This window comes from Notothenia coriiceps, unplaced genomic scaffold (genome assembly GCF_000735185.1).
Source record: "Notothenia coriiceps isolate Sejong01 unplaced genomic scaffold, NC01 NC01_scaffold00035452, whole genome shotgun sequence".
Taxonomy (NCBI): domain Eukaryota; kingdom Metazoa; phylum Chordata; class Actinopteri; order Perciformes; family Nototheniidae; genus Notothenia; species Notothenia coriiceps.
Window position 1 is genome coordinate 180,249 of NW_011368153.1, and position 27,983 is coordinate 208,231.

The 27,983-nt window shown below is 42.0% G+C and overlaps 1 protein-coding gene across 1 annotated transcript in view; it reads left to right on the forward strand.

Annotated features, from left to right (window-relative positions):
• The window catches only part of ofcc1 (orofacial cleft 1 candidate 1), a 66,507-nt gene that overhangs the window by 30,361 nt on the left and 8,163 nt on the right, over positions 1–27,983 (forward strand). Inside the window, exons 16-20 of the mRNA XM_010791412.1 lie at positions 1,095–1,234; positions 12,523–12,774; positions 15,133–15,385; positions 15,880–16,043; positions 19,081–19,240. Of these exons, the coding sequence (XP_010789714.1) occupies positions 1,095–1,234; positions 12,523–12,774; positions 15,133–15,385; positions 15,880–16,043; positions 19,081–19,240 (969 nt within the window). The remainder of the gene's footprint in view (positions 1–1,094; positions 1,235–12,522; positions 12,775–15,132; positions 15,386–15,879; positions 16,044–19,080; positions 19,241–27,983) is intronic.

The window sequence follows — 27,983 nt, forward strand, 5'->3', positions numbered from 1 at the left end:
TTAGCCTCTGTAGACCACGTTTTTCTCCTTCTCCTCATGGCCCCCTATCTTTAAAACCATGCTAACTCTGTCAAATGTCGTGCTGTTGAACCCAGTTGTCTAATGATTAAGTGAAGTGATCTCCAACCTGCCCCAGCCTGGGAGCGCTCGGGATCAGATTTCAACCCTTCAACCTGCAGTGCGAGCCTAATTAAAATGAATTTTCTCCAGGCGACCACTTTGCCCACAGGGCAGGAATCCAGCTATATACGGAATCCGCTCTTAAGGTATTGCATTAAATTTATTGTGGGGAGACACAGGAGAACATTGTGGTTTATATATCTCCTGCATTTTTTTCCCTCCCTGCCTTCTTTTCCCGCTCCTTTCCACCCTTTTATTGTGATCATCACTCTGGAATCCAAGCTTGCTTTGGCAAAGATTGCCCTATGAAAACGGATGGAGCTTTTATGGGGCCCTGCCCATTTACTACTTCCTGGGCCCAGTTTATCTCACAGGGAGAGACAGAGATGGAGGAGAGGAAAAAAAAAAAAAGTGGTGAGACAGGGGCGGAAGAAAGGGAGAGGTTGCTTATTCCAACTGTGGATCTCATTAACATACATCAGTGAGTATTTCACAACTTCAAGCAGAAAGGCACTAAGCCCACCCAAGGGCAACACAGGCAGGCTGACAGGGCCAGGGAAAGCAAGCCGTTAACATGTTGGCGGCTTAACAAATAATATCTGCTCCCAAGTACCTCGGTGAAATATTTAAAACCCCACTTCCTAACTCCATTTGACTGTGTTTATGACGATGACAGTAAACGACTTGTGTGGAAAAAAACAGTGCCAGCTGCTCCAATATCACATATTTAACGTCACTGTACGCACGTTTCCAAACGAACTCAACTTGAATGATGGCGTGCCGTATGCGATTTCGCCGTCATTCTTGTTCTCGTGTCAATTGAGGCACGGTTGAGATATAGGAGAGGCTCCGGAGTGCCACGCACACTGTCACTGTCACCGTGTGCATCCCCCAAGATAAATTCAGAGGCCTGTTTCCTGCTTTGATTACAAATGACATCCGCATGTGTTCTCCCCGATTTCTGCTCCTCACAGAAGAAGCCAATCAAGAAGACAAATAGCTGCGGCCCCAGCATGAGCAGCGCACCGCCTCGGCAGGCAGGCAAACAGAAGATGCAGCCTTCAGTGGAGAACCTCTCCACGGAGGAGATGGAGGAGTATACATTCTCCCTACAGTAAGTCTCACCACTCATTATCCCGCCTGAGTCTGGCAAAATTCAAACGTGGGGAAGGGAAAAAAAGGAAATTGTGGGTGACGACAGACAGTGATGTGCACGGCATCAAGCAGCTGACAACCAAATGTGCCTCCAACACCTCAGATATAGATACAGTAGTCACATGGCATCCGAGGGGAATCCAAACTAAATGAGTGGTAGGGTTAATCTTCATTTGTTACCAGAAATAAGTTAAAGGCGGATATATTTCCGGAGCCTCATGACCTGCCCTTAAACTAGAGAAAGTTTGTTAGAAAGAAAAGACAGGACAAAACATTTCTGCATTAGATTTACTTTGAAATCAAATGCAGAAATGTTTAATTTCAACATGCAATTTCCCTCAGTGATTTACATTTTTGCGACAAAAGGAATCAATCTTTTATTTTAAACTAATTTGCTTTGTAACAATATTGCACAGCCAGACCAAACAATTGCTCAACCTCCACCCATTATGTCACGATGTGGTTTATTTGTTTCCTGCTCCTCTGCACAACAAAACGCAACAAAGGAGGGTTAGGAAAAATGTGTTTTGCTCTCTTCTTCTTCTTCGTCTTGGCTTACAGCATTTGATTTTAATGAGAAAACAGGGATATATGAAATATAAACAAAGCAGGATGCACGGCATTTTTAAAACACCTTGGCCAAAACGTGTTAAACGCAACAAGGTAGCTTCACCGTTAGAGCATCAGAATAGGCTAAAAGCAAAATTGCTTATTTCAACAAAAAGATTCACAGGTATTTGTTTTTATTTCAACTAAATTAAGGGGAGGGGATTGTGTGTGTGTGTGTGTGTGTGTGTGTGTGTGTGTGTGTGTGTGTGTGTGTGTGTGTGTGTGTGTGTGTGTGTGTGTGTGTGTGTGTGTGTGTGTGTGAGGGAGACAGAACGAGAGCTCTCCCTGGAGATTTAGAAGTACCCATGTTTCCTCATTTCTGCGAGTTGGTAATTTATAGCTGCTGGTCACATATTAAACAAGATCAGAGACTACTCCCTGACATCTTCTGAACATACTGGGGGAATTCAAATGATTACCAGCGTATCCTGCCAACAAATGACGACACAGGGACTATCTGGAGGGAGAGCGAACACAAAACGAAACACAGAAACCCGGGCAGGCTGCGCACAAAGGGACACAATTAAATGGTTTTCACGATTATTCATAGTGCCGCTTTTTACCTCTGAGCGGTCGCCCGGGCTCCGTGAGATGAGACATTTCTATCAGTTATAGGTACGGAGTGTATTGAGTTGCAGCCCTGGCGGTTCCCTGATGCCCTGTGAAGGTGCTGCTGCTATTGATTTAATCTTCACACGCACACAGTATCTCTGAGCTAAAGGCGCCTTTTTTCTTTTTGCCCTCGCCTAATCAGAACATTAGGAAGATACCGGCTTTCACAGGGAAGTTAAAGACACTGCAGTCATGCATACAAGTCGTTCCCTCACCCGTCTCTCCCACTGTGCTGTTTGACTTACTCTGGGATTCTCTACATCACCTGAGGACTGACAGACGAAAGGGATTGTTTACGGATTTTTTTTGTTTTATGTGCCGTAATGATGTCATCTCCATCTCTTCTGGCATTTTGTTTGTATCTTTGTATGCATTTGTGCATGTGTGTGGGAGTGTGTTTGTGTCTCCACTGTGTACAGTATGCGTGCGCACACATGCATTCTCATGTGGGATGAGGATTCATACTGCAGTGATTGAGGGATATTACTGCCATCTATTGAGCCACAAGAGATCGAGCTCATTGAGATTTTTATAGGGCGTCCCGACACCAATGTGCAAATCAGATGCTCATGCATTATTTAGCAAACACTTGGAAACAGTAAGATTCAGTTAGGATAGTCTGGGAAGGCTTTTACACAGAGCATTCATTTGCACACTGTCACAGTCAGCAACACTTTATTCTCTAAGTAGAATAAATGTAATAAAATGTAAAGGAATGTCTCACAGAGCCTCAGTTTGCTCAGTACCAATAGTTATAACACTAGTAAATAACGTGTGTGTGTCTGCCTAATTCTAACCCTAAACCTAACTGTCTGTTAACTTATAGACATGTTTTGGTTCAAGACAAATTCATTAGGCATGATTTACACTTTATTGTTTTTCTGATTGCAGTTTCAAATGTACTAAACATACATAATGTTGTGGTTTCTGCATCATACTGTATATGATGTGATACATATTGATTTTTAAATGTAATGTGTGTGTGAGGGTCAACTTCTCTGTGTATCTTTCGAGTTACACATTTAATTATCTTCTTTTGTATTATTCTATTGAAGTACTTGGCTGACAACCTCAAAAGCGCTCCTATCCACCTTTGAAAAGGGTTGCAGGGAATCACAATAACGGTGAACCATAAATTAAAATTCCAAAGACAAAATAATAATGCTATTTTTAATGTGAGTATTGACAGTTGCAAGTCAATTCTTGGCAGGTGAAAATAAGCCTGGGATAATTCTTCTTCTCTTTACAAGTTTCTTTGCTTCTGCTATCTGTTTGAACATGCATGAAAGGCTCCTGCCGACCTTCCAGCTTATTTGATGTCAACAAGTGTAAACTTAACCACCTTTTTTCTCACAGAATAGCACTGAGTAAAATCAAAGCACCTGATTCAATGCAGCTGTTGTAATTTGATAGGGCTAATTTAATGCGTACGGATGGTGAGGCAACATCTTCTAGAAAAGGTAAACATACATAAAGTGAATTCATTTTACAACTAAGAAAGTGCTATTCAGAAAAGCTAACTGTTGCTAGCTTGTGTAAAGGCTTGACAAACATTTGACTTATATTCAGGGTTAATTACATCCCAAATCAGTATTATTAGTTGTTTTTCTTAGTATTTGGTCATATCTGTTGTTACTTATTTTTATGCATCCATGTTTATTGTAAATTAGCTTTGGGTCTTAACAATGTCACCCAACAATTTTTGTTCTGTTCTGGTTTTGAGGAGAGAAACCTGTTTTAATCAAAGTCATTCTCACGTAGCAATTAGATCTAATTAGTCCAATTATCAAGATTCTAATTACATTGAAATATACCCCCTAAATCTCATATCAATTATAGTATGTGTCCTGATCAGGAGACATGAAGAGAGACAAAGTAAAGGCATATCTGGGTGGGAGGTAGAATGAAAAAAGGCATCCACATCCTCCGGAGGCCAAACGACTGCAGAACTGACTCCATCTGTCCCCAAAGCTTTGTATTCCAAAATGCCATTTGGGGATAAATGTCACTTAACCTTTATTCTTTTTTTTTCTATTCAGAAGTATTTTGTTCCTACTGATGATCTTATGAGTAGTTACATCCTACACTTGTGTTTCAATTAGAAGGATGAGGAGTCAAAATAAATACGAGTGGCTTCAAAGCTATTTATCAAACACTATTAAGTGTGGATTAAAGCTGTCGAAGCAAAGGGGAGGACATAATTATCACCTGTATTAAAAGTACAGCGTGACCTTTGGTAGCACATTCACAGAAACACGCACAGACAGTATGTCACTATAGCACAGCAGTGTACTGTAGGTGCACCGGCAAAACACACACACACATGCACACACACGCACAGCCTGTTCTTGTTGTGGAGTCAGAGGGAACACACTGACCTAATTTCCCCCAGTTAGCTCGCCTCGTTGGGGACCAACAATCCTCTCCGCCCGTTTCCCCCAACCGAGCCTATCAGAGCACTCACTCACTCTGTGTCTGTCTCCGTCTTCCTGTGCCCTCCATCTGTTTGCATACAAGTTATATCGTTCGCTGCAGGATCACGTGCCGAAAACATTGATAACATGCACCCTGAAGTGTCATTCCTCCTCTAAAGAAGAGACTCATTGAGGGGAAAGAGGGATCGCTCTGCAGAAACAGACAGGGAGAAAAACAACTGGAATAACAGCGAGTCCCAGGCTGTCAATCCCCGACACACTGCGGCTCCGAATCACAACTCAGTGCAAGGGTCAATCAATTCTGATGTAACGCTGGTAGGAGAGGTGGGTGGAGATGGCAGTGCTGTTCACCCCTGGGTCTGGAATGTGTCTGCATGAGTGCGAGCGTGCATGTGAAAGAGAGGGCCCCTGGCTACCCAGCCCGAGTGCACATGTTAGGGTTTCTGCGGCCAGACGCGCCCTGGGTCACTCCGGAGCTCACAGACGTACACAATCAACTTCCTTTATGGAAATCACAGCTGTCAGATCCCTGACAGGCTAACGTTGCGATTTGATTGGTTAATCTGCAGTGATGTAGCTGTCAGTCAGAGCCGAGTGCGGTCCCATTGGTGTTCCGGGTCAAACGAAATGTATTTCCCACAGACACGTACGAGAGAGGAGTGGAGAGGAGGGGTTCAGATAGAGAGAAAATGACTACATGAGGGAGCATTTGAGTGATTGCGTGTGATTTGTCCATGATGGTGGGTGTGTGTGATAGCCAAAGAGACCCAGGCCAGAGGTGACACCTCCCTCACGCTCTTCTTTTTTCATCTGTAATCACTCGTTCCTTAAGACTGACATAAACACCCCAAAAAAGATCTGAAAAGTCAACAAACAACTCGCGGAGAATTTAAAAATGGATTTGTACACGCAGATACATGCCTGCTAATGCACTGTAGCACAAACATGCACTAATGCACTGTGCCCTGTGCAAATAAATATGAACTTTTTAGGAAAACACAGCTGACTGGCAGCTCTAATAATACCACTGACAAGTCGTAGATGCCAATGTAATCAGAATTTGATTCTAAAATGAGTGTGTGTGGTGTGTGTGTGTGTGTGTGTGTGTGTGTGTGTGTGTGTGTGTGTGTGTGTGTGTGTGTGTGTGTGTGTGTGTGTGTGTGTGTGTGTGTGTGTGAGCATGAAGCAATCAGGACCTGTTTTAGCCATTCCCAGTTTAGAATTGAAGCATGCTCGATTGATAATTGCACAGAAGTTTACAGTTGCTGTTTTGTCTTGTTTGTAAGCTTATGCAAGATCAGAGTGACACTTGATACATTATAACACAGCCAAACACAAACCTGGAGCCTGTTCCCGTTGGCCCATTCAACCCTGTTCATATGCCTTATCTGCTCTATGATCACGGGTGAGATTGCTACTTAAATACACACATATAACATATAGTTAGTCTCTCTTGCTCCTAATTATATCCTCTCACTCGCTCCCGCCTTATCTCTGCCTGTAATTCCCTTCATCTTTCCTCTCGCCATCCTCTCCTCATTCTCTCTCTGTCTCTATCTCTCTGGTGACAATGTCCTGCAGTTACGAGGCAAGGTCAGAGAAGTGAAATCCATTTAAATACTGATGCAACTCTCTGGAGGCCCATACTCAGCCTCTGCAGCACTCTTCCCTGTACGCCTCACCCAAATTGATGAATAGACAGATCTCCTTTTTTATTATTTGTCCTGCATTAATCGTTGAATGTATTACACATCTACTGGCACCACTGCCTCACAAAAAGAGTTTATAGAGGGAAAAACAACCTGTTCTTCATTGTTGGTAGCTGTAGTAGCCGTGTGAGTGCATGGGAAGGCCCAGTGTGTGTTTGTTGATCCCAGGTGCATCTGCATTTGAAATGTTTCCTTCCTAGTTTATGGCGCACCAAGGGACCTGCCATTTCCATGTTTTAATCCCCTCTCGTGCTAAGTCGGGCTCTCCATAAAAACGCCACATGTTGCATGGCAGTGAACGGGCTACCTCATGTATACATCTAAACCGATCCAAGGTGTGTGGGGAGGCCAAAACACATTTTTATAGGAGGGATTTGTTTGGCCAGTGCAGGAGTCATGGAGCTGGATCATCCAAGTTCTGTTCTTGAAGGGTATTATTGCTGGTAGCTAAAGTTTAGAGGTTTGCCATTAAACAAGGAACATTAGTGCATTGGACTGGAGACAACTTGTTTGGCTATAGTGTGACCATCCCATTCTGCGTAACAAGGCAACCCAGGGTTTTTTTTATTAGCTTTTCTGTCAGAAAACATGGGATTCAACAAGCCATTCAGGTTTGTTATGTCACCTGCAGCTCATTAGAAAGTACCGCCCCCTATCTGAGTATCAAGGTGCGCCATATTCACATTGCCAACCAATCAAAACAATAGTCTAGTGCAAACCTGAAAGTTAGCACAATACATCCGTTTTTTAATGCATTTGTAATCAATTGCATACATTTCTCTATTTGAAACTAATGAGTAGTAATCTCCAAGTGGAAGTTTACATAAAATATCCAACATCCTTCCCTTAATTCCCACCATGACACTGTTTATTCCCAGTCAACACTGTTTCACATTAAATATGATACAATCAGCAGTGCAACATTTTTACAAGCTTGCCATTCTGTGCCAGCATTGCATCTAATCCATTGCTTGCTGATCAACAGCACATAGCAATCATGGCCTTTTCCATTATGCCGCCCCCCCCCCCTGCATTGTAAAAACGAGCAGCCAACTATTAGTCAAACATGGATTCCTAATTAAGTGGAACATTAATGTGTTCCTGCTTCTGATTGTGCTCCCCTCCACTCTGCTGCAAATAATTCTGATCATTTGGAGGTGCATCGTTCTGTTTTAATTACATGATGATGGACTCCAGTACTGCAGCTGAGTCACTGTTACATAATTCTCTTTAACTACTCCCCAAATACCTGCCACTGTGCTCCTATTTTGTCAATGAAACTCATTTATGTGTATTCTCCCTTTGCCAGGGTCTCTGTAAAAAGACCCAAATGGTAATTGTTCTTGGAACAAATACAATTACAAGAGAGAGAAGGAGCTCCAGAAAGTTGAATCGGAAGCTTTTTTTCATAAACATTCTTTCCAGTATAAATAAAACTTCTCACAAGATGATATAAAAATGACTCAATTATCCAAAAGCCTTGTGGGCATATACTGCTGCTCTGTTCAACTTGTTTTTATGCACACACGCAATCGAGGTGATTTGGAAAATGATACCAGCTTGGTAACCAATGATTATCATTTAATGCATCTTGTGGGAGCAGTTTTATTTGTGATGTTTCATAGCTTCCTGTATTATATTTTCCCCACCTGTACGAAAGCTCTGCCATGCCAATTGTTACGTAATCTTGTTTGCTTCTGCATAAATGCAATGAATAGGCAGTTAGGCCTCTATGACTGCAGCATCTGTACATGATGCAACTTGGATTATTGGCATACATACAGTAACTTTATTGGGTATGCTTATGCAATATAGTTGATAAAGTGCTCCACTAGCTAACTTTCTTTTTGTGGGTTGACCTATAGGTTATTGGTGCAAATATTAAATGATATCCGTGTTTTCTGGCTAGCTGATATAGCATTTAGCTCTTCGATGGCATGTTTTCTTTTTATATTAAGAGGCCCTATTATGCTTTTGGGGTTTTCTCTTTCCTGTAGTGTGTGTTATAGGTTTTTGTGCATGTAAATGGTCTGCAAAGGCTAACATCTCAAAGTTCCCTCGAGAGGGAGTTTCTCTCTCCCTGAAACTCCTCGATTGTAGTCCTTTGTTTACTTCCATAGTGACATCAATAGGTAACACTTGCACTTCTATTGGCTAGAGCTAAGTAGTGTAAACATGTCAAAGTCGAGGCGCTAAATACTAATATGAACCTGCAAATGAGAAGAATAGGTCCCCTTTAAGGCCTTTAAAACAAACAGCTTGCTAAAGACTGAATATTGTTATCAGATATGGTCTGCTAAGATGATATTTATTTTTAAACGACATTCAAAGACTAAAAGTGAAAACACCATCTAAAATAATATTAAAATACAATATATAGCTCATATGTGCGCCTCAGAAGTGAGCCAGTTCAGGACGGATGACTGATACTGTCACTATCCAAAACAAAAGCATTATCAGCATTCTTCAAAAATGAAATGTAAACAAAGAAGAGGTATCTTCAGTCCTATCTCTTGACACCTAAGCTAATCTCACTTCCATAATCACCACAACACTCGTGCATCTGGGCCACTAAGAAAACAATCACGTTATCCGTCAATCTTTTAACTCTATTTCCACACTGTATCTTTTCCCCAACAGCAAGACATCCTCCGACGATGTGGGGAAAGACGTGTGCATTTATAAACAATGCCGGTGGCCCAAATAAGAAAGTGACAGAAAATAACTTAATCCTCAAAATAAAAGGGATAAGTCCAATATTTGAAGTGGCCTCAGACTGGAGGGTTTAAGCCATCAGGGCCCTGCAGAGGGATTGTTACCTTCAGTCTCCTCGGCCCCGGAGCCACCTCGCCATAAATCTGCTATTTAAAAACACCCCACTGTACTCCTCTCCTCCCCCCCGCCCCCTCCATCTCTCATTACCCATGCCGTGTTTGAGGTTTAATACTTGTCTATACTTGATATTCACTCTGTGCTATTTTTAAGAGCACAGCTCCCGTTATGTCACGCCGCACAACATTAAGGGACACAGCCTGGGAAAACCAGTCCAGGACATGCTTCTTGCTCCAATGGTTGGCACATATACGCTAGTTAAATCTGATTTACAGGCTTTGACACTCTGTAGAAAGGTTTATGGAGAGGGATGAGTCCTCTCGCGACGTGCTTTGATGACGTGGGAATTAACAACAAACAAATCAAAACTGAAATAATGAGGGAACAGCTCCTGGCCCAGATTTCACACAATCATACAATAAAAAAATATAGTATTATGTGCCAAAGCATGCCTGTTTAAATGGTTAGTTTCATCTGTGGGCCGTTACGCCACATACTATCAGTCGTTCAGGGGACAAGCTGTGAAATATCCTGCAAGATAAAGAAGCCCACACCTCCACCCCCTGCCTTCCCCTCTTTTTCCTACATTGTACTTTTGTAATTGGAGGTGCCATAATGAAATCAATTCAGTGGTGATAACAGATTTCACATCATGTTACCAGTTTCCTTTGGAAGAGGCCGCCACATGAAGACGGCTAAAAATATTCCTCTTTCATGCATCATCAATATCTTCATTATGTGAAAGATGTGCGTCAGGTTGTGTTTGCTGTTTCTGTTTAATGCCACTTGACAGGCTAGCATCTTGCCTGTGTCTGTGACTCGCTGCTTTTTTGTCTACTCTGTAATTCCACTTTTTGCGAACATGCGGAAAGCAGTTTCATACCACACAGTGAAGCAAGTGGTGAAAAAGCTTGGATTAAAATCACAAAAGAGAAGCAGAGACATGCAATTTCTTGTACATTATGATCTTTTGGTTTGCATTACCGCTTAAAATCAGGGATAAACTCACATTTGACACTGGAATAGCACATGTTCAGTGTCAGAAGTGGGGCAAGGAAGGCTAACGCAGTACAAAAAAACTGATTCACGAATACACAAATTGTGAGTTTTAATAAAACCTGGGTATTAATGCTAATGAAACTAAGCGAGCAGCATCATAGCAGGGGAATATTGACAAGGAACTCACAAAGAACACTGGCATATAAACAAACAGAAACTAAATCCCAAGGGCTGAAGGTGATTCCACACAGGTGGATAGAATCAGGGCAGAGCAAACAATCACAAAAGGGCGGGAAAACAAAGACAGGAAGTGATATTAAGACAAGACACAAGGAGAGTTTCTTTACAAAATAAAACAGGAAACAAGACATGAGACGAGTGTTCTTGGTTTTTGTGTTTGCTGTATTATGCAAGATCAGATCTAAAATCCCATGTATTTAATTTGCAAGATCTGCTGTATATCTAAAGTATCATTTATGGCTTCTTATATTCACGAAGTAAATATCCAGAGTGGTTACGTAATGAAGAGTTATCTTCATTGCCAGTGCTATTCATTAATATGGAGGCAGTAGCATCCCATAATAAAGAGCAGTCTGTTCCTTTACCACATACTGTTCTCATGCAACATTAATAGTGCGGTAAAAACAGTAAACAATGCCTTCAGAGGATTTAATTTACATGTAATGAAACAGCATCAGATGCAATGTACACGCCCCCTGCATACACTATCTTCTATAGCATCTTACTGACCTCACACAAGCTATATAGAGTATTTATATGCATTGTTCATTTAGAATTGTACTATAATGTAAAATGTCAACCATTGAACTGACCGGTATCTGACTTTTATGCCAGATGTTTATCCTTTCTGCTCGATTTTATTTCAGCTGAGCTATGAATATTTATCACCCCAAACTGTTGACTGAGAGTTTTCTGAATGAGTTCTCCCGAGAGTACCGTACACTACACCCGTGTGCATCCTCTCAGTAACTTGATAAACACTTCAGAGTGTGCGTGTACCCACCTCACAGGAACAGGAAAGATGATCCCTTTTGTTTTAAACACAGCTGTTCATAATCCAGCAGCAATGCAAGAGGAGAAAACACAATGCTGCATTTTGATGCAAGTCTAGCCTAATTATTTGGTAAGGAGAGAAAGGGGGGGGGCAATACAATTGATTCTCCTTTTTTCTTGTTTTTTCGTCTTAAGGCAGTGTATCAATTTCCCTAGATACACACTACAAAGTGAATTCCAACTGTGCTCTGGGACACAGTGGTGAGGCGCAGGGATGTCCACAGGCTACGGCCTAAAGTCACACTCTGTGATGCTAACTGCGCGCTAATGTACACACCTACGTTAGCCTGCGCCTAATTACTGCCAGCAGACGATTGGGGTCATCTGTGTCTGCTTTTGTTGACATGTTCGAACTATAGTCAATTGATTTGTATGCACATCCTTACAATGAACACTAATTTACTACACACACACACACTGCTATGTATGACATGTTTAAGGCGGGCCTGTTAGAAGCCCATTGTAGCTTGTTTTTTCTCCTCTCCTCTGCTTTCGTTTCCACTCATCTCCACTGTTCCATCTGTGCCCTGTATATGAAAGGGAATAGCTGAGCAGGCCTGACAAAGGGCGGCACAGAGGAGGCAGAGGTGCTGAGGGAAGCTGCGCATTGCTGGAAGGGATTCCTATCTGTTTGTGTGTGCATGTGTGGATGTGTGTCAATTTGAATACTACATTTCCCTACCTATTATTCATTGCATGCATCTGATGAGGGTAAAGACAATGCATTTGAATACTACTCTCTCTGTGTAATGCATGGGAAAGGAAGTGATTGCACTGGGAATTAAAACGTAGATACATAAACATCAAGTGTTGTAGCCCACCTAATTTTAAATAGCATGTACCCTGTTTCAAATATAATCTTTACCGACACTGCCACATGTGTACAGGAACTGTTACGTAGATAGGCTACCATGTTGTCAAACTATTTGAATGCATATTATTATGAGAAATGTCGGTTCTCCTCTGTCTAAAAACAGATCAGCGCTGCCTGGAGCCGCCTCCCGCCCCTCACGCCTGTCCGAGCGAGCCCGCCTGGCCCTGCGCATGCTGCCGTCCGAGCTGGGCCTGCCGTTGCCGGGGCAACAACAGCCGCATAGTAGCTGGCGTGGCTCCGTTCGGCAGCTCGGCCTCATTATGCTGCTGCTGGCTTTGATGTGGTTTGTGAGGCTCTACCTGCATTACTGCAGCCAGTGGCTCTACCTCCAGGCCATAGCAGTTCCTGTCAACAAGTGAGTTTGCTTCCTTTGATATCACCCTGCACACACACACACACACACACACACACACACACACACACACACACACACACACACACAAATGGGCGTAGTGGAGCCTATGGATAGAGATACATAGAGCACAACACTTTTTAAGCACAAACATCACTGCTGACATAAATCTTTTAAACAGGGGGCAGACACATGCATAGAAGCGCATATGCAAATTCCAGATACACACACAAGTTCGTGCAAGCTCGTAGTACACACATGCAAAATATGGTGGTAAAATGGGATGTGGCGGGGTCAAGGAGCAAATGAGAGAAAGAGGATGTGCATTGTCTGTGTGTGTGTGTGTGTGTGTGTGTGTGTGTGTGTGTGTGTGTGTTGGCAAACAAGCACACACACACACACACAATGGATCCGCCCCAAATCATCTGTTTGGAATCCCCCCATTAACATTTTAACAAGACTCTCTCAATATTAACAAACCATTGCTGGGGGAGTTTGCTGATTTCACCGCACAGCTTCAAGTCCCAAAAGGCTACATTATTTGGAAGGAATTTATTTTTATTATTTGTTACACGGCATTGATAATGAACAGCAATAAGACACCACAGAACTGTTAAATCACATCTCAATAGCATGTGGTGCTGATTTAATTCATCACAATAAAACAAGCTGGCTGCAAACATGCATACAGGCAGCTTTTTATTGCAATAACATGGCGGTGCAAACATTAAATCATGGAAAGTGATGGCTGACATAAGAAAAAATGTGGCGGAATATTTTTTTTTTAAATGGACTGAGGGGGTGTACTGTACGGGAGGTGAAAAAACCAAATTGCGAAAACAGAGGGGGTCAACGTCGGATGACAACTTCCACATGTCCAAATCTGCTGCTTTCCCTCGGAGCATTTCTCTCCATGCCATGGCCGGAGCTGGTGGTGCTCAGAGAGAGAGAGGCCAAGTGACAGGCTCAGAGGCGGGGGTGTGTGTGACAGGCCTCCCTCCCTCTCTGTTTCTCCTCCTCTCTCTCTCTCTCTCTCTCTCCTGCTTTCCCATAATCCATCCTTGGACATCAGTGGACAGCAAAGTGTGCCCCGGGGCCACGGAGTCTCTGGCCCCAATGTTCCTTCAGTCACCTAGAGAACTCCTTTCTTTTTTGTTGCACTTTCATATACTAACACAATAATGCAACAGTCTAAAATTACTACAGTACAAGTCATGTGCTCAAAAGCGGACGTAAAAGTACTCATCATGCACAAATGCACATGTACCTGTAAGTGGTATATTTAAATTAATTAATAGACTGTTTATGCATCAAGCTGTAAGCAGTGTATTTTTAGCTTTATTTATTGCAAATACGATTTTGTCATGTTGGGTATTTGATTTATATATTACAATGTAATGTAATATGTGCTCATTTTATTTTACTCTTGTAAATAAAAAATAATTCTAGCTTTTTTTCTTTTATTGAATATTTTGCTATAATTAAATTAGATCCTACCACTAATCCAGATCCACATGGCCAGGGAATAGCAGGTCACATGCTCAATCCATTACATAACCAAGTACCACCTGCAGTTTTGAAATGTCACACATCACATTTAAGAGATACAAAATGTGATTTAATATGGAATGATGACCGTCAGTATTTGATATGGGACGATGCTGCCAATGTCAAAATGCTGTTACAAGTTATTGAACTGGAAACTTTCATTGTATTAAATCACGATTCTCTATAAATGAAATATTCCCCTGTCAGTCTTGAAATGAGATTTAGCAATGCAATTTATCTGGAAAAATAGAAACCTGCAGAGTGAAAAAAAAACCTTTCTGTCTGCACCGGTCATTCAGTGAGGTGTTTTATAGGGTTAAATGTGTGTGTTAGTAGATCTGCTTCAGATAAAACACCAATGGACCTCCACTGTCAGATTAATGGACAGAATCTGAGAGACGCTTGACTCTTGGAGCAAATCAGATGGAAATTAATGAGCAAAAACTGGACTTCTCCTCCAGACTGATGGGAAGATTAAGGAGCTCATGAGGCTTGCGGTAAATGGGGAGTCTGGATAACAAAAGCTCTCAGGTGTTAATATTATTGTAGCGTCTGTCCGTTTATTTTAAGTTTAATTTGATATAAATACACAGATTATCTTATAAACACATCACATTTGACCAGTAAGGGCAGCATGTACTAGCAAACAGCCGAATACAACCTTAATTGTCATCAAACTAATTGAATATGATTGAATCAACCACTAGCAACAGTTTGTGAATTGCCTCTAGAAAGCATCACAAATCTACCACATGCATATTGACACATGCACACATTTCACACGTCACCCGCCTCCGTTTCCTCTCCCTCCAGATTCCAGTTCCACGCACACACGGTGGACCTGGTGTACCAGAGTTCTCTGCTGCACACCCGGGAGGAGCTGGCGATGGTGGTGGTGGGTCCCCTGACCTTGAACGCAGCAACGTTCCTGCTGGTTCTGATCAGATGTGGCTGTCAACAGATATTTGGCTCACTCCCTTCCTTCACGTCAAAGTTTATCATGGCTCAGGGAGTGTGGACAGTCCTCGACCCCCTGGCCGTCTTTGCGGTGGACGCCGTCCTCGGGGTAAGTCACTTAAAAATAACTTGGACACTTGTGCACTTTAAATAGGAGTTCACTTTATCTTGGCAAAGTGACTTTAGATAACAAAAAAAAAGAGGGGGAGGGCGTTGGGTGAGAATGAAAATGTGCAAGGTTGGATGGGTGTCTTTTTTTAGCGGTTGATTTCATTGTGACAGTTCAAGAGACGAAGATGCTGATTGATTTGGACTCTTGACATGAGGTTAATGAAATGGCATTGGAATGGTGTCTTATAATAACTCCTTCTTTTTGGTACTTATTGCTAAGTTATACATTTTGTTGCATTTGGGATTGTATTCTATGTAGAGGGAGAGGAGCACCAGCTGACCAGTGTTCGGTCCTTGAGCCATCATGTGATCTTTCTGATACATCGTAGTCCCGGGCAAGAGCTTTACCATATTGCAAATGTCCGGTTGTATAACAGTTATCCATATATGTCTGTTTTGTTCCTTCTTTTTTTTTATTCCCTGTCTCCTCAGCGTCTCGCCTACAGCCCAGACACACCGGTGGGAGACGCAGCCAAGCTTTACTGGCACTACTTCAGAGTTGACCAATCAGGTGCAGCGGGAGTGATCATCACTCTTTTCCTCTATGCAGTCATCTTCCTGCTGTCCGTCACCATCCTCTTCATCAACATGCTCAGGTCAGATGTGCAGGAAGGCGGGGACGGAAAACAAATCCGATAATTTGGTAAAACTTGTGAATAAACGGCATGTTGGATCCATGACCTCCAACATGATTAAAACGTAGAGAAATATGTTTCAATAGCAGAAATCTTCACTACATCAACAATACAATAACAATATGTTTATGTATCTTGATATTATATGGATTTTATGATATCAGACTTGATGGAAAGTCTTTCAATGACAAGGAAGACCCTTTCTGTGGCCTCCTACTCTCAAACACCCGTTCAGAAACAACTCCGAACCGTCCAACCCCGCAGCCTCGTGCCATATCCACCGTCCACCATTTATTTCCTCTATTCACAGAAAAGCACAAAAAAAATAAGCAGAAAATGAAAACAAATGTTGATCTAATCCATTTTGATTTTTTAGTCCCAAAGAATTACTCATGCAGTTATGCATCAACCTCACACATCTACACACACATAAGCAGAAATACACAACACAGTTACGAAAACACCATACTCTGCAATTGGTCGGAAAATGTTATAGCGTTCTTAATCCAAAATTGTGATGTGTTTTGATATAGCGTGAACGTATAGCCCCCTTACACTATCTGATTAGACGGAATGTTTTTCATGGTTGGTATCACTGCAGGTTTCATACATATGGAAATGGACATCTACACGGTGGGGAACACACACACTGTATCTCACCGTGTCTTCACCTCATGTCTTGCAGTTTGAGGTCGCCCATGCTGAACCATTTACTTTTTGTTTGTGATATGTTTTAGCACCTCAGACTCTTTTCTACCAAGCCTTCATGGAGCTTCTGTGACTAGAGTTCTTAGTCAGCGTTGAGTCAAACATTATCTTCTGTCTCCGTTTCAGAAAATGACAGGAGATTGGCACTGCATTGCAATGGGAGGGTGGACTTAAACATGCACCGCAGAACTACTAATTCCAAATTCCAGGCTTAAAAGATGACTATTGCACTTTTTAAATAATAGAAGGACATCATTATTTTCAGCATGGTAGTAAAAAAGTAGAAGGGCGGGTGATAGATTACTGAATAATGTAACTCAGTATTCTTCCAAGGTGTGTTCTCCCACCCCCATATAGGACCAAATTCCATTAACGGCTCAAAATGTAAGAAAACCCTTATTGAATTAATCAGTTTGAGATTGGCGGCCGAGGAGAGGGTACCATCTCATTTCAGTAAGCGGGACGCTTATCGGGCTCCGACTAAATGGACAATATTAAAACAGCAGCGGGGAATAATGACTTCTGCCACTCAACCGCCACGCTGGTTTGTATTGAATGTAGGCCACGAGGCTGAAGCAAGGCTGATAATTTTATGGGTTACAGTTTCCTATTGGCTGCAAAGGAAGGGGGCTCTGACACAGAGCGTGACCTATTTCTAAAAAAACGCCTCTGGCTATATGTATAGATAGAATGGACTGTTATCCTTTTTTAATTACATTTTAGGCAGCCTTTATTCACTGGCTGCAAATATACACATCAGTGATGTGCTTTACATCTCTATACTTTTTGAAACTTCATAGATACAAAAAATTGAGTTGTGGTGCAAATACATGCAAATGATTACAAGGTTCAAAAACTAAAAAGATACTTAATTAGCATTCTCTTACTCAAGTGATGTCCTTCTCAAGTGTGCATGTACAGTTTACACCTGGACATAGCCTTACCATCACAAAATCACTCATGGATCACCTCTTCTTAAAGATTAACAGCTGATATTTATAGTAAATGCATGAGCGTTGGCATGGGATTGGGAGGTAGGGCAATTCTTTTAATAGTTTGCCAATAAAATATAAATATCATAGTCAAAGATAGAAAACACTGCATCAATAATTAAGTTGTAATGCTTTTCCCACACAAACAAGCCCTTCCATTTCTATCCACGCTGCTAATGATGAATATTCTGTTCAAATGTATTCCATAAGTTAACATGTCCTTAAGGTGACCCCTCCACTAAAGGAAAGCCTTATCATCAAGGTCGGACCCCCTATATAAGTTACATATACTGAAATTCAGAGCACTCCCAACACCAAGGAAATCAGCCAGTTTTGAAGTCCAAAGATGCAAAGATGCTGATTTCCTCCAAGAAAGCGAGCGCATAAATGAATGAGAAGCGCAATTCAAGTGTAGGATGAAAATGAATGCATGCTATTCCTGTGTCTGAGGTCAACATTCTACAAACATCCTTCTCCCAAGAGCGATGGGGAATGATGCTGAGTTCAAAGCTCCACACCAGCTTCTCGTATAAATCCCCGTCTCCTTGATGTTGGTTTTATTTGAGAGTTGATTACCCTCTGACAGGATAGATTCTCTATGGAAGGGCGAAAGGTCTGCTGGTTTTGATGGTCAGCCAAGGCATTTGTTTACAGACATGGTGATTCTTTTTAGGGGTTGGCTGCGTGCACCCTTGTGTGGTAAAAGAAAAGCAACACTTTGGTGGTGTGCGCTCATCGGGAGATATGAATCAATACGCCTTCTGCTTCGCCTAACGTTTTCTTGTGACTCAGGCCGGTCTCTCCAGACACATCTGCAACCAGCACGTCCATTGCAGTTGCCATCTTTGAAGCTTGGCAATAACACTGAAGACTATCCCAGGATCTGACTCCCACACAGTAACAGATGTACCACCGCGCAGACACACAGCCAGCGCTGCAGCTTGTCTTTACAAAGTGCTTCCTACTCACGGGCCAATTTGTTTGATTCCTTTTGCTCTCTCATTGTGTTTGTATCGATGCATTAGACTTTTGTAGTGTCTAATCAATAGAAGTTCTTCCAGCAAGTTGGGATCACTGTGATTTGACCTGCTCCATACAGTATAAGCCAGCCAATATGAAAACAATACATGATGCTAGGAGCTAGCCACAGAGCTAGTTAGCTGTGATTATAACCATTAAAACAAATGTGCATGCGTTTCCTTGCTTTGGCATTTGACCCCATGTGACCTTTACAGGGCTGTGATTCAGAATGCCGTCACTGCGTCCCCCCCCTCATCACTTATTTTCTCCCCTTCCAGATTTCACAACGATGGGCGCATGCTGGATGTCTTTCAGCGCCTCACAGCCAAGGAGGGAACTTACTTCCTGCCTCAAGACCTGGAGCTGTCCAATCAGGAACTGAGCTACATTGTCAAGAAGGCGGAGCAATGGAGAGGCTTCAACGGGGAGAGGCGCAAGGTAAGCAGCCGTCTCCTCTAACGCTTGGTGATTAATTGGGCTAATGGATGTTTTCTTAAGGAGAGACAAAAGGTGACTATCATTATCTGTTGGATTGGTCTGTAAAGAAAGGGATCACAACTACAATACCACATCCAATCGGGTCACTTTAACCAAGATATTACGTCCGAGGAGATGTATAGAACAGGCTCATTTTGTATCATTACATTTTCTTTAGTTACATTTCAGAAAGCAGAGAATTCATCTCAGAGGTCTTTAGCTTCATTCTAATTAGTACAAGATAATTACCAAAACAGAAACTCGGCTAGCGGGCTGCCTGATTAGTCTGTGGAAACCAATTTCCGAAGATATTTCATTAAAGTAAGACTGCTCAATCAACACACATACTGGGATACATATGTGACACTGGGCATTCTCCAGACAACTGCTAGGGACATGCAGGATCCCAGTTCCTATAAATGCATATCCCCATGAAATTACTATTGCTCACGAGAGGCTGTCGGATGTTTGACAGCCGGTAGGTCGATGGAGATGACACAGGGAAGGGCAGTGTATTAGCGCCGAGTCTACACCCGATGTAAAATCTTTGCATAGTGATTGAAAATGTGACTTGTTGAGATAAGGGAAAATGGAACGCAGCGATCAAACTGCAGCCACCCTTTAATTTATCCTGCAGAATGTGTTAGTGGCACACATCGCTCGGTGTTCTCCATGTTCATTAACTCCGCTGCTCTTTGCTCACACAAGTTCACACGGCTGTGAAGGGGTGAAATGGAACCAGAAACTTCAGTCAAACCCTGGTGAATGATTGACTGCAGTTCAACAGTTGGTGTCTACAAAAATAGCTAGAAAATACAAAAATAGTAACCAACATTTTGACCGGACACGAATGACCTCACTTCCTGTTCTCCTAATTCAGAATCACTGAGAAGAATGGGATGAATAAGACAGAATATGATGAGTATTATTTACTTCATTTGTACCTAAAAATACATTTATCTTACTTGAAACTGTCTTAAAAAATCCTATTAAATTCAATAAGCGTCCTACATAAATAAAGAGTTAATCTGCTATTCTTTTCCCACCTGTTTTTAAGCCTTAATGAAGTGCAGCCCTGCCTCAGAGAGGTGACTACACCACTGCTAATGGGATGATGATGGACCTGTTTATTGGGAGAGAATTGAACCTCCCAATGTTTGGAGACTTTGAAAGAAATTACACCCCTAAAGTTTGTGATTAAGAAAATGCTTCATTTAGCCGCTGATGGCCTCTTGCTGTGGTGGCTCGGCTAAATCATCCCTGCATTACTGCATATCTTCCTCCACAGCAACAATTACAGCATAATTCATATTATCCTTAATTTGCCGTTATTAAACTGATAAAATGCTAACACATTCTCCAGCATGATGAAAATGTAGGGTTATTGCATTTTATGATTTTTACATTATTCAAGCCGACCATTTTTCATCAAAATAAGATGGGCCGTGCCATTATTTCATAATTATTGGAACAATTTCTCCTGTGAAAAGGGTCACTTTCCCAACTCAGCAAAGACATATCCCTATTAGACTAATTTGCCTTCATGCTAATTTTTGTCATTTTTCCCTCATTAACTATTTATCATAGACAGGGAAAAAAATATATTCATGAAGGCGAGCAAAGGAGCAGCCCGACAGAGCTGAAGCTAATATTTTGCAACTCTAATGATTTTTTGCATCCTTAATTAGATAGAATAAGGTTGATATGATTAGGTCAGGATGTAGTGTTTTTCATTAAAAATACATTTCAGAAACTGTATTCCAAATATGCCCTTGCAATTAAATAATGAATCCGACGCATTCCTTATTACGGAACCAATTAATATCAGAGGCAAGGGCGTAATTTTAATAACAGTGGGCCACGAGGCCTTCATTAGCTGAGTGAGAGAGAGGAGGAATGAGGAGAAGGAAAACAAGGTGCTCACAGGAACAGCAGCCGTCTGATATTGAGCCAATTTTAGAAAGTTATTGAACAGCACGCTCTTAAAAGGATATGACATTTTCAACAAATCAGATATGTTGCAGTAAGAAACTGCACAAATGTTTTAGACTAATTTGATACTGGTTGTTTGTCAGGTGCAATACAGGGCAACTATAGTATCACAAGTGAATGTTTTTTCAGGTTCATTTAGTATTTAATAAAGGGTAAGGTATGCAGCAATGGGACAAGAAGAGTGTCATGTTTTATGTTGAGCAGACCTCATTTAAGATAACAGGCTATACATGTTGGCATTAATAGTAAAAAGATTTTTAGAAGTTTCTCAATGCCATGTGGTTTCACAACTTTACACTTGGCAAGATAACAATACAGGATTTAGCTAAAGCAAATAAAACAAAATCAAAGTTTAAAAACTGTTTTCCGGATGCTGTAACTCTCAAGTCAGCACATTTTGTCTGACGCTGCATCTCCCTCCAGCACTGAAACATCCACATTCAATAACCAACCTGCAAATGGCCTATGATTATCAAACTTGTAATTTCCACAAGGCGGTCATTAAACATAATCTAATTTTTACTTGCTCGCCAATTAACTTTATATTATAGATTCCTGCATGCCATATGATCATTTGAGTTCCTCTGAGGTTTAAATATGACTGAGGTTAAGATGTCAGCAGTGGAGCTTTAGCAAAGAGTGTGAATGAGTCACAGATCCATCTACCTGTGTACTCTTTAATTTGATTTGTAGGCAGGAAGGAAGGAAAAATAATGACTTTCCATCAAAGATCAAATGCCTCGAGTGTTGTGGTTAACATCTGAGTTGGGAGGGATTAGCTCAACCACCAATTTGTCATGATTGAAATTCTTCAAGACTTACCTCACACTGCTATTTACATAAGTAGCGTCCTTTAAATACCAAGTGTGCTTTAATTAAAGAAATATTCTTTATAATGAATGAATGTTCTTATATCCTACTTTAGTGTTGTTGTCACTTGGCAGCTGTTCTGTATCACAATCAATGTGACTGTGTCTTTGTGTTAAGGTGGTTAGCATGGAGGCTAACAAAAGCTTTGAATACAGCCAAAAGAAAAGGTTTCCATTTGTTTATGTAACTGCTGTTCACACTGCAAATGAGTCAATCAGAATAACATTTGTACCAAATGAAACAAACAAAAGTCTTCACTTTCATAGCGTGTTAAGTACTATCATGCTCTAAGCTAGTGTGTGTGCTAGCTAGCTCCACATCATACTAGTTCAGTAATGAGCCCCATTAATTATGTAAAGGCAGTGATGCAGATGGACCTAATTAATTGTCTCCCGTCACCCCGTTGATTACTGTACCTGGAAGGGAGGTGTTAATTTCTGTAATACTTAAGCAGGTACGCAAACTGTTTTGTCAGAGCCACCGCCATGACAATGACGGAGTGTAGCGCCGGCTGCAAAGCTCTTTTCCTGTTAATTCACCAAAAGTTTCCCAGTGGTGGTGCTAGTGACATTGTGATAATTGAAGGAGAGAGGGAGAGATTAAAAGAAGTGGGGGAAGGAGGGAAAGAGGGGGTTTGAGTGGTGGCCCTGGAGATGTTTTCCCAACCTGATTGCATCAACATTTGCGTACCTTCGTGCCGTTTGTCTCCGTATGTCTAGGTAATGGGTTACCAGCGGCGAGTTTAGGAACACCCAAGGTGCTTTGCAACAGCAGCGTGGTTGGTGGGGAGTAAACCTGTTGAGAGTCAAACAGCACAGATTGGAGTGCTAATGATAACCTGAGTCTGGGAGGCTAGCTGTTAATCATGTAGGATGTGTTCTCCATCTTAATGTAAAGCAGTAACATGATGGTACCTCCTGATCAAAGCCATACCAGCGCCATTTTGTTTCCTACCAATTACAAATAAATAACTTGGTGTTTAAATATTGTTGAAAAGTTAAATCGGAAATATTCCGTAATGCCTCTCGTTTTTAGACGAAATAACCCTATCCAGACTACTATAATGACTAACTACGCCAAAGAGGACACCTTAAAGCTCATGGACACACCTTAGACGGAAGAATAACATTCAAACTCAGGAAACAAGATTATCCCAGGGGCATTTGAACTCAGCCTTGGCTTTGGCAGGTCTTTGCCCTCTACTGTAAGTGCCGTTTAAGTTTACAATAATTTCATGTATCAGAGTAAATGAGTCAGCATGGCCTCTTTACTCACAAATCTTATATGTGGCAGAAAGGAACTGCAAACTACTACTGGTTGTTTGCCAGGTGCCATCCAGGGCAGCTATGGTATCAAAGGTGAAATACTTTTGAGGGTAATTGCATCTTTACTCTCTGTAAAAAAAGACAATGAAATGTAGCACTTCACGTCGTGCAAATACTACAGTAAAGTGAGGATGAGGCCATCCGAGACAAAAATCTAAACTCAGGCGAAGGAAGAAGAAGATTTAAAGAGGAAGGCGGACAGAGGGGGTAGTGGACTGTGACAGGATACACAGGAACCGCTGTCACACAACAATAGGACCCTCAGCTCCTGAACAGGAACCCAAAACAGCAACACAGGAACACCAGGAGAGGAGCTAAGTGCTTCAGTAGCCCAGGAGGGGTCGTCTAGAGTCAGAGGGCAACTATTGGTCTACGGTCAGTGTGTGTGCACGAGTGTGTGTCGGCGTGGGATCACCGAAGTTCGCCCAACCCCCCAATAACGTCTACCAAACAGCAATGTATTGTGTATTCGTTCATGTGTACATTTATGCATGTGAGTACACTGTCATTTGTAAGTGTGTATACTTGCAAACCTTTCTACGCCCGCATGTGCATGTCACATTAAAGTGGCTTCTTCAATTACAGGGGATGGGTTCTTTTTTCTTTTTTTTGTGGACAGCGCTGTGGGCCCCGATGGCCCGAGGCGATAGCGAGCAGGCAGGCAAGGACACGAGCGACGTAGCAGCAAGCACAGCATCCAGTCGGAGCATTAGGGAGCTCAATATGAGATATGACTGCACAGCTACATGCCTGTGTTCCTGAAAAGGTCACGGACTTTGCTGGGCAGTAATGTGTGAAAGCGGTTCACAGTGGTAAAAAAAAAAAAGGAGGGTAAAAAAGCAGGTAAAGATCAGACACATCTCCTCTCCAATTCACACATATAGGGTTTTAAAGACGCAAATGCTTGAATAACTACTTTCTGCACAACTGTTCTTTTAAGGGCATTTCCCATTTACCCAGCTCTATCTTAAATGAGCTGTGGGTGGCGAGCTGTTAACCATTTGTCTCTTCCTTTGTTCAAGTCAGCATTTTTCTTTTTGATACACGCGCCTCTTCTTTGACCTCTGTTCATCACCTGCTGTTTGGAGCAAGAGGCACACCCAAACCCATTCATACTTTCCCAGAGACCTGGCCATGTGAGGGGATGGACGCAGGAATAGGTATTATCATAACTTGTATAACAAACAAACCACTAAAGTTGGACATTTTAACAAGGGGATTTATGGGGATTGACTTGATTTTGAAACCAGCCTGAAATGGCCGTTCGAGGAACTGCAGTTTTTGGCACTTGCACATTCGATACATTTTTAGTCCTGGTAGTTTTCAGTGGTTTAACAAACAAAGCTTGGCTGGCTCAGTGGACAAGGGCTATCACTACGGTGTCACATCGTAAGATTCATTAAGTGCGAGTATCATCTGGAGATTGGGTTTTATATTACCAAGATATGGTTATTCGGTGTGAACACAGGCGGATCCCACCAATTTCACAAGGTCATGCACTCCCTTTTCTCCCAAACACAACCCTATAATGTCTCATCCCATTTCTAAACAGCTTTAGCAGCACATCGAAGGAGAAAGCAGAAAGTGTTCCAGTATGAACTCGTTGGTGTGAACAGTTTAATTACAGGGAGTGTCAGCCCCATTGCTTAATGTGTCCCTCACAATTAATCCAGGGAGAGGATGTCATTATCTACCAAAGCCTGGTTCTGGGCAGGCTGTTCTTTCAGAGGCAAAGGAGGGAGGGAGTCAAAAAAAGGAGGAGAACGCCAGTCAAAACAAGGAAGTGCCTTTGGTTAGCCGCCTACAGCATGTTCGACCCCGGTGTCACAGAACAGGATCAAGCAAAGATTCTTGGAGGCCAATTCAAAACAATGTGTTCTTCGAATGTTTCGGACACCTGCCTCATGTGACTGTCAGTGAGGGAGAGATTTTCTAGTATATGAGAATATGAGCCTGTCAGCTGTCAAAACATGTCCAGCTGGAGAAAGTTAAATTGACGGCAGGTTTTTACCACTTCGAGATGCTTTTTGGTTCCTCCTTCCTTGTCCTCATCCTCAACCTCCCCTCCTTCCTCCATCCTACAGACCCCTGGCCTGTTCCCTAGCCATTCCATAATGTGAAACATCAGGCAACACATTCGACTGTTGAAGAGTGTGATAAGATTTAGCAGGAGGCCCCGACACATGGAATCAAAATTAAGAGGACAGCTCCAGGTTTTTCTGCATGTGGATACAATGTTAATGTGGGTTACCCAACGTAGAATAAATGTCACATGACTTATTTGCAGAAAAACGTTGCGTACTCTATGAGGCAACGATGAACATAATGCTAACTTAAACTCATCTATAAAGGTGCAGCCTTTAAAGAGCCTGTGTCCAAGTGGCTTTTGGACTTGAATTGAAACTTTTACTCTATTTTCATTTATTTTTATAAATGTTTATTCTAAGATGTTGCCAATTCCCCATATCCTATTTCCCTCCGAGTTAAATAAAGTATTCAGATTCTGACTCCGTAGAGGTTTTACAGCCCAACTTGACAGATCTGATTCTTTGTGACTGTCCGTCGTTAGTCACTTCTTTCCCCCTTTCTCCCTTCCTCTCCTTTAAAGAGTTTGACCTTGGCCGCTCCCTGCGGCCCGGAGGGGATGAGGAAGGTCTGGTGATCGTGACAGGTGTCGCGTCTTAACAGCCCCACATGACATCCCGAGGAGAGATAGACATTTGGAGGGGCTTTTTTTTTTTTTTTTTTTACAATGGTTTCACTTATAACCTTAAAGAGACAGCATGTATGTGTGTGTGTGTGTGTGTGTGTGTGTGTGTGTGTGTGTGTGTGTGTGTGTGTGTGTGTGTGTGCGCGCGCGTCTTACCGCTGATTCCCTAACTCTCATTTCGGGTTATTGGCTCGGATACTTATCACTTCCTGCCTGGGAGGCCTGATTAGGTTGAAGCTTCTCCAAAGTTACATTTTGGATATCAAAGGCAATACTCAACTTTGACATCTGTCTGCAGCATCTTCATACGGAGCCTGAAATTCTGAGCAAACGTCTTAAAATATGTCTTTCATACACTTTAAGTAGGAAAATGTGTTTCCAAGGATTATCAGTGGGGAGCAAGTCAACATATTGATGATTGTTTGCATGATTAAACTTTTGCTAAATATAATTTATATTAGAGGCATGAATGCACATGTGTTACGTATATAATCCTTTAATATTGCTTATATCTTAAATTAAACAAACAAGTTGTGAATTTGCATTTTTTTACTTTGGCTTATGTGTGCATGATGAAGGTTACATATCTGCAGGTGGAGTGATTAATTTATCATCTTCAATGTTTTAATCATCCTTCTTTATTATCTCTGAGCACACATATTTTCCTTTGTTAAATAAAGTTGCAGGTGAACTTCAATGCGTTCGAAACAAACCTGGAAAAGTGATCTCCTGAGGGGAGTGAGTCAGACATGGTGTGGAAGTGAACGATGGGCTACTATCGGAGTTGTTTACTGTAGGCTGGGAGTAGGCTTTATTTTCTGCAAAGGAGATTAGTAACAGTGAATTATGCATATCTCATTTTCTGGATTATCTCAGGCACTCAGAGATATTATCTCACTGCATAATCTCTTTTAAAGTTTTTTTTCTGAATGTAAATATAGTCATTGTTGCTTGTTTATCTTTTTTCTCGAAGTCCAATTTGGTCTGTGCTACTTTTGGATGGAGTGCGGTATTGCACTTGGAATATTTATAGCCTGTGATCTCGGCTTTATAGCCACTGTAATGAGGAGGGTGTATGAGAGCTACTGTAGCGTACTAGCCTTTTTGTCACTCCGTGTGTGTACCCGTGTGTTCATTATGTGTGTCCCTGCATGCAAATATGAATGGGTGACCTGTCTTGTCCAGTGGTGCGTTTAACTAGACACAGACCTTTGATTCAGCCAAATCAGTCCCAACGCAGACAGTGTGCATCCATGCCATTTTCAAGCTGCTCCAATTATATCCGCAGAGCGTCCACATATTGGGCAAATTTACAATAATAGCATATCTATTTCCATTCTAATGGCTGACATTGCTTGGCTTATCCATGCATGTTTGTCGGTGGTCTTTTCTGCTCTGTGGTTCGGTCTGTTCCCAGCCATGTGCAATGATGTCTTGACCTTGTATGTGGAGCCAGTGTGTGTACATGTGCATGCATGAATATCTCTGTGAATGAGCATGTGCATTTGTGCAGTGTGACCCCTGATGTACAAAGCTTGTCCATCTGTACTGCAGTATGTGACTGTTATTTCAAATGTGTGTGTGTGTGTGTGTGTGTGTGTGTGTGTGTGTGTGTGTGTGTGTGTGTGTGTGTGTGTGTGTGTGTGTGTGTGTGTGTGTGCCTACATACAGTGTTGCATGAACCCAGTGCTCAGCAAAGAGGCCTTGAGCCCGGGCCAGCTCTGACAGACAGACAGGGTAGTGGTGGTGGTGGTGGTGGGGGGGTGAAGTGGAGGGTTTGATCCTCTATAGCTTAGAGAGCCTCTGC